This window comes from Nansenia antarctica, assembly GCF_963989245.1.
Source record: "Nansenia antarctica genome assembly, chromosome: 1".
NCBI classification, from domain to species: domain Eukaryota; kingdom Metazoa; phylum Chordata; class Actinopteri; order Argentiniformes; family Microstomatidae; genus Nansenia; species Nansenia antarctica.
Window position 1 is genome coordinate 86,305,796 of NC_137674.1, and position 17,644 is coordinate 86,323,439.

The window sequence follows — 17,644 nt, forward strand, 5'->3', positions numbered from 1 at the left end:
GTCACCCCCAGTGGGCAGTGAGGAGACTTCTGAAAGTTTGTCGCTGTGGCCGGGGTTTCCAGTACCTGGTTGACTGGGAGGGATATGGGCCAGAGGAGCGGAGCTGGATTCCCCGGTCCCAGATCATGTCCCCAGTCCTCCACAGGGACTTCTATCGAGGCTCCTGCTCGGAGGGCGGTCCTGTTACGGCTGGGCCTCCACACACACCCTCCCCCGCCCCCACAGCTCGAGCACAGCGTGCTCTCCGCCGCAGGTGAAGCTTGTCACGTTAATTGGATGGTCATCCAGCCACAGCCAGACCAGCACATCTGTCTCCACTCCCAATCAACCCTCTGGCTACATCTACCCTGGACTTTCATTCATTCATCGTCAGTTCTTCCCTAAGAATGGCCTGCCCACGCCAGCCACTACCGCCAGCCCGCCAGGCTGAAACCCCCGGGCTCATCATATCTGTTTTTCCACCTCTCTACACTGTAAATAAATACCCTATGGGGTTAACACAGTATTCTGCCTCCGGTGTCGTGCTCTTGAGCCCCCAAACTACCGTGGCATAACATACTGGGGCTGTAAGGACGCAGTAGGTCACAGATGTAAGCAGGTGCCTGACCATGGAGGGCTCTGTAAGTGATGACCAGAACCTTGAATTTAATTCTATATTTGATGGGGAGCCAGTGTAGGGACGCTAAGATGGGAGTAATATGACATGACTTTCTGGACCTAGTCAACAGCCTTGCAGCTGAATGTTGGACCATTTGTAGCCGGCCCAGGGTAGATGCGTCGAGGCAGGTGAACACTAGTTGGTACCATATAGTTTAACATGCACTGTACTGTACCTACAAAATCCTCCACCTCACCTACAAATCCCTCCACGCCTGCGCCCCCCAGTACCTAACTGACCTCCCCAGCATACCCCTTCCCGGAACCTGCGGTCCGCAGACATAGGCCTGCTGTCCACCCCCTGCACCAACCTACGGACCTTTGGGGACAGAGCCTTTAGACGGGCTGCACCTACCCTCTGGAACTCTCTCCCCATAGTGATCCGCAACGCCCCGACCCTGGACACCTTCAAATCAGCCCTTAAATCCCATCTGTTCACCAAGGCCTTTGGCCCCTAGTCACTGTTTCTGTTTTGCTTTGTTTGTTTTCTGTTTTGTCTGTCTGACCATTTCCTCTAAAATTGTAAAGCGTCCTTGGGTTTTATGAAAGGCGCTATAGAAATCCAAGTTATTATTATTATTATTATTATTATTACTGTACGTGATCTCCCAGGTGACCCCAAGTAAATACCTGTTTAAACACGATTAAAACAAAGCGTTAAGAGATATGATTAAACCATAGTGTGACATACACTATCATATCTCGGCTATTAGCCACACAATCAAGGCTATTATCCACACAAACATTAGATAGCAGCAGTTATCTAACGTCACCAGACAAACAACATGAAGTTTAGAGGCTAGTGGTGTAATTAGTCTTTGAGTGTGTCATGGAATTGCCTTGTATCTCTCATTGACAGTGAATGTGACTGAGTGTAAACTAATAGGATCACATGTATAGGTCCTCAATATTATTATTAATTAGACCGTACACACATTGTCCATCAACCGTGCTCAATCATCTTCAAACGGCTGACAGGTATTCCCAAGGAACAGTGAAAGTGTTTAATGAATGGCACATGTAGACTACATTAGGCTGAACGACAGCTCGTCACGTTTGATGTCACAGTAAAACTAAACCATCAGGGAGCGGTTTTCTAGACGTCACAACGGTTTGGAGTGACAATCCATGGGCAGGGTTCCCACACCTTCTGAAACATCAGATTCAAGCACCTTTCAAGGACTTTCAAGACTCAATTCCCTCAAATTCAAGGACCCAACATGGCATAGTTTGAGACAGATCTAGATGAGAGTTTATATAATAGCCGTGGGAACCGTGGGAACCCTGCACGGACACTATAAAAGCAGCAGTAATGTCAAGTGTATGTATGATCATGGTTTTGTGTTTATTCAATGTGTTTTGGATTTTAAGAACATTTAACATCTATTATTTGTGAGCCATAACTTGAATGACTTTTGTTGTAATTGTTGGAGTCCACCAGGTTCATGCATTAAAATGCACAAAACGGTTTTAGTCACTACCCATCTTCCGTCGGAGACTGAAGACCTCCATCTCTTCAGGTTACACCTTAACTGCTCCTCCTGAGATATCTACTACCCCCCAGCACTGTGTCTCCTGAGACACCTACTACCCCCCAGCGCTGTGCCTCCTGAGACATCTACTACACCCCAGCACTGTGTCTCCTGAGACATCTACTACCCCCCAGCATTGTGCCTCCTGAGACATCTACTACCCCCCAGCACTGTGTCTCCTGAGACATCTACTACCCCCCAGCACTGCGTCTCCTGAGACATCTACTACCCCCCAGCATTGTCTCCTGAGACAACTACTACCCCCCAGCACTGTCCCTCCTGAGACATCTACTACCCCCCAGCACTGCGTCTCCTGAGACATCTACTACCCCCCAGCACTGTGTCTCTGGAGACATCTACTACCCCCCAGCACTGTGTCTCCTGAGACATCTACTACCCCCCAGCACTGTGTCTCCTGAGACTCCTACTACCCCCCAGCACTGTGCCTCCTGAGACATCTCAGTCGGAGACTGAAGACCTCCATCTCTTCAGGTTACACCTTAACTGCTCCTCCTGAGACATCTACTACCCCCCAGCACTGTGTCTCCTGAGACACCTACTACCCCCCAGCGCTGTGCCTCCTGAGACATCTACTACACCCCAGCACTGTGTCTCCTGAGACATCTACTACCCCCCAGCATTGTGCCTCCTGAGACATCTACTACCCCCCAGCACTGTGTCTCCTGAGACATCTACTACCCCCCAGCACTGCGTCTCCTGAGACATCTACTACCCCCCAGCATTGTCTCCTGAGACAACTACTACCCCCCAGCACTGTCCCTCCTGAGACATCTACTACCCCCCAGCACTGCGTCTCCTGAGACATCTACTACCCCCCAGCACTGTGTCTCTGGAGACATCTACTACCCCCCAGCACTGTGTCTCCTGAGACATCTACTACCCCCCAGCACTGTGTCTCCTGAGACACCTACTACCCCCCAGCACTGTGCCTTCTGAGACATCTACTACCCCCCAACACTGCGTCTCCTGAGACACCTACTACCCCCTGTACTGTTTCCCCAGTGTCAAATAAATAAATAAAAATAAATCTTCCTTCTTCTATCACGACGACTGCCAAAGGCCCCTGGCTTGAGCATAGAATACTTTTTCCTGCTATGACTAGTGGATAGACGATTCACTTACTTAGTCAAATGTATCGATTGTAAGTCGCGTTGGAATAAGGCGTCTGCTAAATGCCGAATATGTAGTGTGACAGGCAGGAGGGGGAGGGCAGTGATGCAACAAGGATAAGCTCTTAGAGGAGGATGTTGTGATGACCAGCCCAAGGCCGGACCCACAGAGGGTTTGGAGCAGAAATGACAACTATAATTTTTCTTGTTATCAATGTGGACAGACGAAATTATCGAAGCGATGGTGGTGGAGACAAAATCGATACACTGAGGCCATTATTCAACTGAACGAGCTTGCACCACAAGCTCATAATGCGAGGCTAGGCACCCCCCCCCCCCCCCCCAGGGTTCCCACACCTTCTGAAACATCAGATTCAAGCACTTTTCAAGGACTTTCAAGACTCAATTCCCTCAAATTCAAGGACCCAACACAGCGTAGTTTGAGACAGATCTAGATGAGAATTTATATAATATGAACTGTCCGCTCACAGACAACAATTAAAAAGAGAGGCTTGAATGTGTGAACACTAGATGGTCTCTTGCCTTCTCTACCACAGCACAGCAAAACAATATATTGTGAAATATGTGTAAAGTTACTGTGTTAAGTTAAGCAATGTGACTTATCTACTATAATCTACATTTTTTTTAGAGAGAGAGAGAGAGGGGGGGGGGGGGGGGAATTCAAGCACTTTCAATGACCCATGTCTATTTTCAAAAACTTTCAAGGCCTTGATTTTCTTTTCTCAAATTCACAAACTTTCAAGGATTTCAAGGACTCGTGGGAACCCTGCCCCCCAGACCAAACAGAGATGTGAGAGACATTTTGGGGGCAACAGGTGAGCTTGGGTAGGGTGAAAAAAACAAAATCACTGATCACTGAAATAGATTCCAACTAGTAAGACGCTGCCTGCACTCCATCAGCTATAACAACTGAGTTAAGAGGAGCCTCTTTAAAATGCTACGCTGCTATTTACACACAACGACCACTAGTTGGCACCGCTTGTAAATTAGCTTGCTTCCTACACAGAAAAACAGAAAAATAGCTTTATACTAGCTTATCCTGATGTGATGTTGAAAATGTAAGGATACTGGGTGGTAGAACGCACATATCTAGGAAAGGTCATGAAAGGAGGGTCCTGAAATTTGATCGAGTGCAAAGATATAAAATGTTTCTTTACTCACAGTAAAGAATGACCCCTCATGGCTGTTCTAGTGTTAATTGTTAATAAAATCCATGGTTCTAGTTGATGTGTAGTGTTGATGTGTAATGATGAGACACCCCAAAAATGGTACGCAAATACTTTTTTGATTTTTAAGTGGCCTTGAGTCCAAAAAGGTTGGGAACCGCTGGTCTAGGAGTCTAGAGGTGGGGAGGGGGGGGGGGGTAGGAGGCTGGAGTCTAGAGGTGGGGGGGGGGGGGTAGGAGGCTGGAGTCTAGAGGTGGGGGGGGGGGAGGGGGGGTAGGAGGCTGGAGTCTAGAGGTGGGGGGGGGGGGGTAGGAGGCTGGAGTCTAGAGGTGGGGGGGGGGGAGGCTGGAGTCTAGAGGTGGGGGGGGGGGGAGGCTGGAGTCTAGAGGTGGGGGGGGGGGAGGTAGGAGGCTAGAGGTGGGGGGGGGGTAGGAGGCTGGAGTCTAGAGGTGGGGGGGGGGTAGGAGGCTGGAGTCTAGAGGTGGGGGGGGGGGGAGGTAGGAGGCTAGAGGTGGGGGGGGGGGAGGCTGGAGTCTAGAGGGGGGGGGGGGTAGGAGGCTGGAGTCTAGAGGGGGGGGGGGGTAGGAGGCTGGAGTCTAGAGGTGGGGGGGGGGGAGGCTGGAGTCTAGAGGTGGGGGGGGGGTAGGAGGCTGGAGTCTAGAGGTGGGGGGGGGGGAGGTAGGAGGCTAGAGGTGGGGGGGGGGTAGGAGGCTGGAGTCTAGAGGTGGGGGGGGGGTAGGAGGCTGGAGTCTAGAGGTGGGGGGGGGGGAGGTAGGAGGCTAGAGGTGGGGGGGGGGGAGGCTGGAGTCTAGAGGGGGGGGGGGGTAGGAGGCTGGAGTCTAGAGGGGGGGGTTGGAGGCTGGAGTCTAGAGGTGGGGGGGGGGGTAGGAGGCTGGAGTCTAGAGGTGGGGGGGGGGGGGGGGTAGGAGGCTGGAGTCTAGAGGTGGGGGGGGGGGGGGGGTAGGCTGGAGTCTAGAGGTGGGGGGGGGGGGGTAGGAGGCTGGAGTCTAGAGGTGGGGGGGGGGGGTAGGCTGGAGTCTAGAGGTGGGGGGAGGGGGGGTAGGAGGCTGGAGTCTAGAGGTGGGGGGGGGGGTAGGCTGGAGTCTAGAGGTGGGGGGAGGGGGGGTAGGAGGCTGGAGTCTAGAGGTGGGGGGGGGGGGGGGGTAGGAGGCTGGAGTCTAGAGGTGGGGGGGGGGGGTAGGAGGCTGGAGTCTAGAGGTGGGGGGGGGGTAGGAGGCTGGAGTCTAGAGGTGGGGGGGGGGGGGGGTAGGAGGCTGGAGTCTAGAGGGGGGGGGGGGGGGGGTAGGAGGCTGGAGTCTAGAGGGGGGGGGATGCTGTAGAGGGGTTGTTTACTTTCCTTTCCTCTGGTTCCATTTTGTCCCAGCTGTCTCCATCAGCCTGGGTGTCCTTCACCTCCAGAGCTGACACGCTCTCGGCTTTTTCCCCCTAATCGTCTCCGTAGACTTTTGGACAGTGTATAATATATTTGTCCCCGAGTATCTTGACTCCTACTCGGCTTGGTTCGAAAAAACCATCCGGCGGTTGAAAAGGTTGTTTTTTCTTCCCAGAGAAGAAATTGTCACTTATGTTCAGACCACGTGCAGTGCATGCAGACGACAGCCTGGATAAACACCTTTTGGGGGGGAAGTTTACTTGCTTTACTTGCTTGCTGGATTTAACCAGATTGGTGTGAACGGCTCCTTTAATAGCCCAGCACTATTCTATCCTCTAGCAGATGTGTCATTTGTTTTCCGACATGTTCAAGACGACAGTTTGAGCACTCTGGTGGCTCTGGTAGTATTTCAGACACTTCATCAATCGCTTCACAAACCGTGCCGCCGGGAATGTAGAAGGGTTTTCATCATCCTACTGTTTTATTGTGAGATCACCCACCCAGGGATCCTACAAGTTTCAACAAGTCAAATGTAAGACCTTTTTGGACCTCTTTGGATATCATTTTTTACCTATTCGCGACACCATATGATCATCCTCAAGGTGATGAAATTAGGAATTTCACTGCCATACAGACAAAAAAGAAAGCGAATTGATATTTTTTGGGTTCCAGCTGGATTAATTTCCGTGTAAATAGATGTGGTCGGACTGATTTCCTTGCAGGATCTCGTTTTTAAGACCTAGCACCTCATTTTTTAGACCTAATAACTGCCATGTGAGACCTTTTTAGGCATTATAAATCGGATTTTAGACTTCAAGGCTTTTTAAGAACAGCGCGGGAACCCTGCCTACTGTTTTATTGTACGATCACCCACTAGCAGCATGCTCGATGGTTGGGCTGGGTTGGCCTGTGTGGGCTTGTTGGGATTAGCCTTGGTCGAGCTAGCATTAGCATTAGCACGCCTGGTGTTTGGTCTGTCTTTGGCGGTGGCGGCGTTCGTAAATTCGCTCTGAGAGCGCCGGAGCGTCCGCCAGAGCGTCCACCGGAGCGACTGCCTCTTGTCCAATCAAATCAAGGGGACCGAGTTAATTGATTGGACGAGAGGCTGTCACGTGGACGCTCCTGCACTCTTCAGAAGTCCTTACCTCCCATGAGATGACCAGCTCATGCCTGCGACCATTTCCTCCACTGACGTTTGCCGGCGCCACCGATGGGACTGCAAGACATAAGAGCAACACTCCAACTCGATCAACTAGAACCACAGGTTTTATTAACAAACTCAATTAACACTAGAACAGCCATGAGGGGTCATTCTTTACTGTGAGTAGAAAGAAACATTTTATATCTTTGCACTCGATCAAATTTCAGGACCCTCCTTTCATGACTTTTCCTAGATATGTGCGTTCTATCACCCAGTATCCTTACATTTTCAAAAACACATCAGGATAAGCTAGTACAAAGCTATTTTGCCGCTTTTCTGTGTAGGAAGCAGGCTAATTTACAAGCAGCCAACTAGTGGTCGTTGTGTGTAAATAACAGCTTGAGCATTGTAAAGAGCGGCATTGTAAAGAGCGGCTCTTTTAGTAGGTAAAAAAGGCACGGCTGTTCGAGTGTTAAACTCCTCTTAAATGGGGAAAAAAAGCAAATTACTGCCAGTGACATAGGTAATAGCCCATCTCATACAATAGACTGTGGCTCAACAATAATGTGAGCAATGCTTAGAATGGATGAACAAAACAACTGTATGTCTGTCTCGCCTGTCCGATAGATCATTCTGCTGCTTCTTTGAACTAAGGGAGTCCCTGGAGTCCCTGGCTGATTAAGCTCCAACACTTCAACTCTAAAGCCATCCAATGGGAACATAGGATGGACATGAACAGCTGCACTGAAGTTGGGGCACAAGGGGTTGGGGTCAATTTGTCCATTTGTATTCCACCAATCAGAGACTGGAATGGAGATGGAAAGATGGTAAATGGTAAACAGACTGACTTATGTAGCACCTTTATCCAAAGCGCTTTACAATGGCCTCTCATTCACCCATTCACACACCAATGGCGGCCAAGCTACCATGCAAGGCGCCGGCCCGCTCACTGGGAGCAATTTGGGGTTCAGTGTCTTGCCCAAGGACACCTCGACACGTGGCCAGCCGGGGCTCGAACCGCCGATCTGCCAACCTTGCGATCATTAGACGGCTGCTCTACCTCCTGCGCCACAGCCTCTACCTTTGTTGATAATCAACGACACGTCGCTAGTCAACTAACACAGCTTGTTTTGTGAGCCTGCTAACAATGTAAAGTAGTGCTCTAGTTAACTAGGTAGCAGTTGGGATTACTCACCCAATCCATTGTGTTGTTGCAGTATTTTGGCTTGACTAGACAGTTTTGTGTTGTGATTCTCAACATTTTGATGTTGGTTGCCGATACGAGGACCAAATGATCAGACTGTGTCACAGTCAGCAGAGCAGGCAGTCACAACGACTGGTTGTAAGCGGCTGTTACCTGCTTCTTTGGTCCTGACCCCTCTAGACGGGGCGCTGGGGTCCCCGGTCCCGATGGCGTTGCTGGCCACCACCCTGAACTCGTACTCCACCCACGGGTTGAGCTGCACCGCCATGGCCGACTCCATGTCGCCCGTGACCGGGTCTGGGTCTGGGGAGGAATAACGGACACTACACATCAACTCCTAGAACCACCGATTTTATTAACAAACTCAATTAACACAAGAACAGCCATGAGTGAGTAAAGAAAGATGTTATATCTTTGCACTCGATCAATTTTCAGGACCCTCCTACCACCCAGTATCCTTAAAATCACATCAGGATAAGCTAGTATAAAGCTATTTTGCTGTTTTTTTCTGGACTTGTTGTTTGTTCAAACATGCAATTAGACTCAAAGAGAGATTCAAAGACACATCATAAGGGGCCACGTGATTTTCAGCAACATCTGGCAAATCAGCCGGTCCACATCGGCCTGTATTCTCCAACCAAACCAAGTGAAGCACATGAAACAGCTTTACAGGGTGCCTTTTGAGAGGGAATTCTGAAAGAATCAAAGCTGGGACTGCATGTAAGTACAAGATTAACTACAGCACACTACACACAGTACAGCGTTTCTGTCCCCAGCGTACTGGGCTACGCTACGCTCTGCAGGCGGTGGGAGAGGCATGTGTGGATGTGATGTCTGGGTGCTTTCCAGGGCTGCGTATGACACTCAAAGCATTTCTTCCCTCGATGTCGAGCCAGGGAAGATGTCGCATGTGATGTTGATGAGGTGCCGTGGCCAGACTCAGCATGGTGGTGAGATGCAGCCTAAGTATTTCACAGTTTTCTTTTCTGTTTAACACTAGAACAGCCGTGTCTATGTTACCTACTATAAGAGCCGCCTCGGGGCGTCAAATGACCATAGTCTTTACAATGCTAAGCTGCTATTTACACACAAAGACCACTAGTTGGCCGCTTCTAAATTAGCCTGCCTCCTACACAGAAAAACGGCAAAATAGCTTTATATTAGCATATTCTGATGTGATTTTGAAAATGTAAGGATACTGTGTGGGAGAACGCACATATCTAGGAAAAGTCATGAAAGGAGGGTCCTGAAATTTGATCGAGTGCAAAGATGCATTTTTCTTTACTCACAGGGGTCAAATGACCCCACCCATGGCTGATTAAGTGTTAATGTATCCGATAGAGCTTTGATGCCCAGATGGGATGGGATGGGAATTCACCAAAGTCCCACTAGATGCATTATGGACCATAATGATATAATGATGAATGCATACACACGGACACAACAATATTATTGATTTCTTTTACCATTTTTTCCCATTGCCATTTAGTTTTTCCTGAAACTGAAGCCATAATAATTTTACTCTCTTGTACTTGTATAATGGGATGCAATAAACATTTGGCACACATGGCAATAAAAAAGCATGGACCTTGAATTATTAATAAAATGAAAATGAAAAATAAACATCAGTCAGTCCTGCAAGTTTGTTTCTTGAGGGTTATCTGACAACCCCACTGACAGATGACAGGTAGATAATGTCAGGTAGTGTAATGGGGGAGTGGTTGTCCTGGGAGAGTGGTTGGGGGTGGAGTTAACCAGCTATTGTTCCCACCCATTACCTGTTTGTGAAAAGTGTCTGTGAAAACTGTGAGGTTGAATTTCTCCATTCGTTGATTTGGGGGTTATCAACATTCAAATACATTCATTCATTCATTCATTCATAACTTCTTCAACATATTTCAATGTATGATCATTTGAAAGCAGTCTGCTGTTTCATAATCTGGAAAAAGGCCTAGACCTCCCCCCTAGACCTCCACCCCCCCACCTAGACCTCCACCCCTCCCCCCTACATCCAGAGGTTACAAACACATTCCCTCTGCATTGCTTACCTGTCCTGACCGTCTGCCAGCCCAGAGAGAAAGGGCTCCACCCCTCCCCTCTAGACCTCCCCCCTCCCTCCTAGACCTCCCCCTCATCCCTAGACCTCCACCCTCCCCCCTAGACCTCCCCCCTCCCCCTAGACCTCCCCCCTCATCCCTAGACCTCCCCCCTCATCCCTAGATCTCCACCCTCCCCCCTAGACCTCCCCCCTCCCCCCTAGACCTCCCCCCTCATCCCTAGATCTCCACCCTCCCCCCTAGACCTCCCCCCTCCCCCTAGACCTCCCCCCTCATCCCTAGACCTCCACCCTCCCCCCTAGACCTCCCCCCTCCCCCCTCATCCCTAGACCTCCACCCTCCCCCCTAGACCTCCACCCTCCTCCCTAGACCCCCCCCCCCTCCTCCTTACCTGTTCTGACCGTCTGCCAGCCCAGAGAGAAGGGGCTCCACCCCTCCCCTCTAGACCTCCACCCTCCCCCCTAGACCTCAACCCTCCTCCCTAGACCTCCACCCCTCCTCCCTAGACCTCCACCCCTCCTCCCTAGACCTCCACCCCCCCCCCTCTCCTTACCTGTCCTGACCGTCTGCCAGCCCAGAGAGAAGGGGCTGCGAGCCTGCAGGTTGTAGGTGCTGATGGGGCTGTGGTTGTCCACCCCGCGGCTCCACGACAGGGTGGCCGAGGCCTCTGTGATCTCCTCCACGATCACCACCCCGGGGGGGCCCGGGGGACCTGGGGAGGAGGAGAGGAGAGGAGGAGGGGAGAGAGGAGGGGAGAGGAGAGGAGAGGAGGAGAGAGGAGAGGAGGAGAGGAGAGTAGAGGAGGAGGGGGAGGGAAAGGAGAGGAGAGGAGAGGAGGGGAGAGGAGGAGAGGAGAGGAGAGGAGAGGAGAGGAGAGAGGAGAGGAGAGGAGAGAGGAGGGGAGGAGAGGAGGGGAGAGGAGAGGAGGGGAGAGGAGGAGAGGAGAGAGGAGAGGAGAGGGGAGGGGAGGGGAGAGGAGAGGAGAGGAGGGGAGAGGAGGGGAGAGGAGAGGAGAGGAGGAGAGAGGAGGGGAGGAGAGGAGAGGAGGGGAGGGGAGAGGAGAGAGACTGAGCTACACACTCATACAGAGAGACTGAGGGAGAGAGAGAGGGGCGGCTGTGTCTCCGGAGGTAGAGTCTGCGCCTAATGATCGCAAGGTTGGCAGTTTGGCGGTTCGAGCCCCGACTGGCCCCATGTTGAAGTGTCCTTCACTTGTCCCTCCTTGAGGCGCCGGCCCGCTCATTAGGAGCAATTTGGGGTTCAGTGTCTTGCCCAAGGACACTTCGACATGTGGCCAGTCGGGGCTCGAACTGCTGATCTGCCAACCTTGCGACCATTAGGCACCACCTCCTGAGACACAACCGCCCCTCTCTCTCTCCCTCAGTCTAAGTGTATAAGTGTGTAACTCAGTCTAAGTGTATAAGTGTGTAACTCAGTCTCTCTGTATAAGTGTGTAGCTCAGTCTCTCTGTATAATAAGTGTGTACCTCAGTCTCTCTGTATAAGTGTGTAACTCAGTCTCTCTGTATAATAAGTGTGTAGCCCAGCTTCTGTTTAATACAGCCAAGCATATGTTTTACCTCAGACGTCAGTAAGTAAACGTAATCTGTAGGAGCAGCAAAATGTCTGAGGACTCAAGGCGGAACATCTGTAAGTGAGGAGCTGGCAGCTGCTGCTGCCGATGAAACCCAATGTTCTGTGTCCCCGGGACGGGTCCATTAAAAGGTTGCTATCGAAAGCTAAATTTGCATCCGAGGAGGACATTAATAATATGCCTTCTGTGTCACTCTGGGAATAGCAGAAAGGGGGCCGCTGCTGTTTTTAAAGTCTGGGTGAACATCAACAAAGAAATAAGCTTTCCTGTGTTCCTGAGTTTTAAAAGGCTCTGCGTCAGTTATAAAAACGGGGGGTGTAGTGTAAGTACCTATAGGGGGGGTATATGTGTATTACACGCAACTGAGCTAATACAATATTGGTGTCGTTAGGATTCATCGAGCTCAATTTGATTCTCACACGTTGTGTTATGACCGAGAGCTCTGGTGTACGGGAATACAATATTAAAATCCATGAGAGTACAGTTTGGGGAATTCATACCGATACGCTGTGTACTCAGAGGGCCAACTCCCAACTCCCAAAACAGAGAAATGCAGAAAATTAGCTTCTTCTAGGAGATGACGATGTTACCTGCTGGGCCGTTCTTAATTGGCAGTACTTTTTTAGCTATTTTTCCAATTTGTGAGCTCAGAATTAAAAGGTTCTATCTCCGTTTAGGGTAGTTCAGAGATATTGAGCGTCAACATTTTTACATTCCATTATGTTTCGTGAGATGGAACCGTTGTATTTTATTAATTACTAACTCAAAAATGTCAACATTTTAAAAATAACACCACAGGCATTAATAAACATCTAATGGATCAGATTATGTAAAAAACTCAATTTTGACCAAAAATGGAGATAGAACCTTATAATTCTAACGTCACGAAATGTCTTACTCCTCTCTCCTCCTTCTCTCCTCATTGCCTCGACATTAAAGAGATATCGGTGGCCATATCAGTCGTATCTGAAGTGCACAGACAGACATCCTGAAATGTTAAATCCACAATGCCACAAGCGGTAAACCCCGTGTCAAGGATGGTTCAGTGGTAAAGTACGCTACTGAGTGCCTTCTGTGTGGATAACGAGCTCACCTCTAACGAGAAGTTCGGCCTCCGCAAACACAGTGTCGGCGCTGGTCTGTGCCCGGCAGCCATACTTCCCAGCATGCTTCAGTAGAATGCTCCGGATCATGAGATCCACGGTCGAGGACTGCTGCATGATGGGAAATGGGAAGGCAGAAAGCAGAAAAAAGAGAAAAAGAAAGAAGTTAGGGGGGGAAAGTCCAACAACCCCAAAAGAGCAATTGACACCTTACGAAATGTGATTCTTGTTCCATCTTGTAACAGAGAGAAGGAGAGAGAGAGAGAGAGAGGGGGGGAGAGAGAGGGAGGGGGAGAAATAAAGAAAGAGAGGGAGAGAGAGAGACAGAGAGAGAGAGAGAGAGAGGGAGGGGGAGAAATAAAGAAAGAGAGAGGAGATAGAGAGAGAGAGACAGAGAGAGAGAGAGAGAGAGAGAGAGACAGAGAGAGAGAGAGATGATTGTTTAATTCGGTTACTTGCTTTGCAATGACTTTCCTTCACTCCCTGCACTTTTTTTTCTCTCTCTCTCTCCTTCTCTCTCTCTTCGAAATGAGAAATGCCTAAGGCTAAGACTTGGAATAATTCAAGGTGTGTGCAGGCAGGCAGCTGTTTAGCATGGACGGAACGTGATTACAATTACAGCCCAGGACTCAGCCAGGGTTCCTCTGCAGCCTGTGTAGAGCATTGTCACTGCAAACGCTCGCGGCTGTCTGGTGCTAAGGCGCTAAATCAGGACAGAGGATGTGAATGTCATTAAAAAAAAAATCTACGTCTCACTATAGGTGATGGCAGAGACCAGTCACATGACCAACCAGAGCTTGTAAGTAAGTAAAGTAAGTAAGTAAAATGTATTTATACAGCACCTTTCCCAGACCAATGGTCACAAAGTGCTTTACATAACAAGGAAGAAACACAATAAAACATCATACAAGAGCGAAAGCCACAGCAGGTTAAAACCTTAAAAAAGGTTAAAAAGGTTGTAGAATAGTTCTATTGTTCTACATTAGGGATGCAATCTTTTTTTAAATTATAAATAAACAAATCTTTTTAATATTGCCTTTAATGACTGTATTCTTTTCTAAATGTATATTTTAATGTTAGTTGATGAATCTATATTGTATATATTTGTATATGTATTTACTTGTTTAAATCTTATAGTAATTCTTACATAATTTAGTTATTTTATTAAAGCACTTTGAGCTGCAACCTCTGCAGTGATACGTGCTGATATAAAAGTAGTAATATTAACGTTTTTGTGTGTGTGTGTGCGTGTTTGTGTGCGTGTGTGTGTGTGTGTGTGTGTGTGTGTGTGTGTGTATTTTACCTAGAATGCATTGTGTGACAGGCTATCTAAATCAGTCTTACTTTAGTCACTCATAGGCTAGCTTTATGCAACAGGAACATTTTAGAGTCTATAGCAAGACTGACTTAAAGTGAGATCTAAGTCTAAGACTGCGTCTATCTTTATTAAAGTGAGATCTGAGTCTAAGACTGGGTCTATCTTTATTAAAGTGAGATCTAAGTCTATGACTGGGTCTATCTTTATTAAAGTGAGATCTAAGTCTAAGACTGGGTCTATCTTTATTAAAGTGAGATCTAAGTCTAAGACTGGGTCTGTCTTTATTAAAGTGAGATCTAAGTCTAAGACTGGGTCTGTCTTTATTATAGTGAGATCTAAGTCAAAGACTGGGTTTATCTTTATTAAAGTGAGATCTAAGTCTAAGACTGGGTCTATCTTTATTAAAGTGAGATCTAAGTCTAAGACTGGGTCTATCTTTATTAAAGTGAGATCTAAGTCTAAGACTGGGTCTGTCTTTATTAAAGTGAGATCTAAGTCTAAGACTGGGTCTGTCTTTATTATAGTGAGATCTAAGTCAAAGACTGGGTTTATCTTTATTAAAGTGAGATCTAAGTCTAAGACTGGGTCTATCTTTATTAAAGTGAGATCTAAGTCTAAGACTGGGTCTGTCTTTATTAAAGTGAGATCTAAGTCTAAGACTGGGTTTATCTTTATGCAACCGGTACCCAGTGCAGCTAGCATTCCCTCGTTCTTATCTGTCTTATCTGTCTCTCCTGGTAGAGGTTGATAAACATGATGGTGTGATTCACTGAGGTTCTTTAATGAGCATGATGACTTCTGGGGGCGCATGGCCATGGGATTGGAGGGGATTGACTCTCATTCAAGTTTAACAAGACTTTGGTGTAATGAGCCAGCCTATGCCTAAAATCAGTAAAGCTACCCTCAATAGCTCTGGAATGATATGTGCTGATATAAAAGTAACAGTACTCAAGTTTTTGCCTGAAGGGAGAGACAGATATGCCTCTAATGTGATTGAGACATGAGTTGGTCCTTTGAGAAGTAGACTGCATCAGCTCAGAGACAGAAACCAAGGCAGATCCATCCCAATTAAGAGAGGAATGGTTTCCTGGAGCACAGGCAAAACAAAAAAAGCATATAGTCATCACAAAGACCAAATGTGACACGTTCTAATGCTTTGGTCCTCATGTCGGGATCCGATGTAATGATCGGACTTTTCTTTCGAAAACGTTGCTGAAAACCAACGACACATCGCTAGTCAACTAACACAGCTTGTTTGGTGAGCCTGCTGACAATGTAAAGTAGTGTTCTAGTTAACTAGGTAGCAGTGGGGGGGATTACTCACCCGATCCATGGCGCTGTTGCAGGGTTTTGGCTCGACTAGCGAGGTGGTTGTGTTGTGATTCTCAACAACGTTGAAACGTAGTTCCGTGTTTCAAAAAAGTCTGAACATTTTGATCGGTTGCCGACATGCGGACCAACCGAATGATCAGACTGTGTCACAAATGAATCAACGGAACGGAACGGAACCGTTACAAATAAACAGAGTTCCTTACGGTTTGGATGTTTTCAAGATGGCCGCCTTCTTGTTGAAAGTTGAGCGGCTGCTGGTTGAGGAGCCACTGGAAGGCCACGTCCAGGGAGGGGTCGTGGGTCGCCCTGCAGCTCAGGACGACGCTCTCCCCCACCGTCACCTCCACCTTGACAGGGCTCAGCTCCACGCTCATGGCCTCTGGAAACACAGAGCTGCTACACTGTCATCTCTGGAAACACAGAGCTGCTACACTGTCATCTCAGGACAGACACGCCAGACTTAGGGACACACTTCTGTCTGTCTCTCTCTCTCTGTCTCTCTCTCTGTCTCTCTCTCTGTCTGTCTCTCTGTCTGTCTCTGTCTCTCTCTCTGTCTCTCTCTGTCTGTCTCTCTGTCTCTCTCTCTCTCTCTGTCTCTCTCTCTCTGTCTCTGTCTCTCTCTCTCTGTCTCTCTCTCTCTCTCTGTCTCTCTCTGTCTCTCTCTCTCTCTCGTCGATACAGGTACAGGAGTTTTTGATTGATGGATGGTAGCTTGAGCTAAATCGACGTGCATCACAAAAGTGTAGCTGAAGTGTCAGGGTGTGTTCTCACTAGAACATTTGCTTCACTTGGAATCAGAGTTTAGGATATAATCCGCTTTGCTCTGCGTCGTTTGGAGCTGTGAGAACGCGCATTCGAAGTCGCTCCCGGAACAAACAACCGACGCATGCTCCGCTTGAAAAGGGTGGTTTCGCTCCGGTTAGAAGCAACGCATCGAGGCTGTCCATAGGAAAACAACAGCGCATGCGTGTTGATCTGGAACGGGCAATTTAAAATGTTTCTGACCAATCAACTACCACGTCTGTTGCTTCGATTGCGTATGTTACTTCGTTTACTGTGAGAACGCAAATCAGAGAAATTATTTATGCAACAATGTTGCAATCTCATCCACTTGCTCCTGGTCCTGATTCAGACTTTCATGTGAGAACATGACCTGAGGTGATTACCAAGCAGCTAATCCTGAGGTGACATCATCAACACACAGCACGAATACCAACTGTGACACGGAGGAGCTAAACACACACCTACCTTTGTCATACAAACATTCACGGCTCATTTGAAAGCGATGCTGCGTGCGCCTATCAGTTCAGTCCTGACTCTATCAGAGTGTGCCCATGTGAAACGGGTTCTTGAATGCGAAAACGCCTTTACTTTACTTTACTTTACTGATTGCGACCGCAATCAATTCCTTCGCCGTCCCTAAGCGGTTGAGCGTTCGAGGTGGGTCTGTGTCCCTCTCTCCCTCTCTCTGTGTCTCTCTCTTCCTCTCTCTCTCTCTCTGTCTCTCTCTGTCTCTCTCTCTCTCTGTCTCTCTCTGTCTCTCTCTCTCTCTGGCCTGTTCTCTCTCTCTCTCTCACTCTCAGAGACTCCACTATACACAGATCTCTCTCTCTCTGTCTGTCTCTCTCTCTGTCTCTCTCTCTCTCTCTCTCTCTCTCTCAGGCCTGTTCTCTCTCTCTCTCTCAGAGACTCCACTACACACAGATCTCTCTCTCTCTCTCTCTCTCTCCCCATCTCTTTCTCCCTCTCCCTCTCTCTCTCTCTCTCTCTCTCTCTCTCTCTCTCTCTCTCTCTCTCTCTCTCTCTCTCTCTCTCTCCCTCTCCCTCTCTCTCTCTCTCTCTTGAGCAACCGCAATCAATTCCTTCTCCGTCCCGCTAAGCATTGGAGCGGAGTTCGAGGTGGGATAAGCGGTATTGTGGGACTGTTTACTGGGGGCTGACTTGCACTAATTTGGCAGAAAATGAAGGTCCCTTGGCCATCACTTACCTTTTACCCA

At 48.6% G+C, this 17,644-nt stretch overlaps 1 protein-coding gene across 1 annotated transcript in view; it reads right to left on the reverse strand.

The window, feature by feature from the left end:
• The window catches only part of cntn5 (contactin 5), a gene marked incomplete at its 5' end in the record, with an annotated part of 185,283 nt that overhangs the window by 24,524 nt on the left and 143,115 nt on the right, over nt 1-17,644 (reverse strand). Inside the window, 6 exons of the mRNA XM_080526744.1 lie at nt 7,045-7,115; nt 8,398-8,547; nt 10,855-11,013; nt 12,988-13,108; nt 15,851-16,026; nt 17,635-17,644. The exon at nt 17,635-17,644 is cut by the window's right edge and continues 118 nt beyond it. Of these exons, the coding sequence (XP_080382870.1) occupies nt 7,045-7,115; nt 8,398-8,547; nt 10,855-11,013; nt 12,988-13,108; nt 15,851-16,026; nt 17,635-17,644 (687 nt within the window). The remainder of the gene's footprint in view (nt 1-7,044; nt 7,116-8,397; nt 8,548-10,854; nt 11,014-12,987; nt 13,109-15,850; nt 16,027-17,634) is intronic.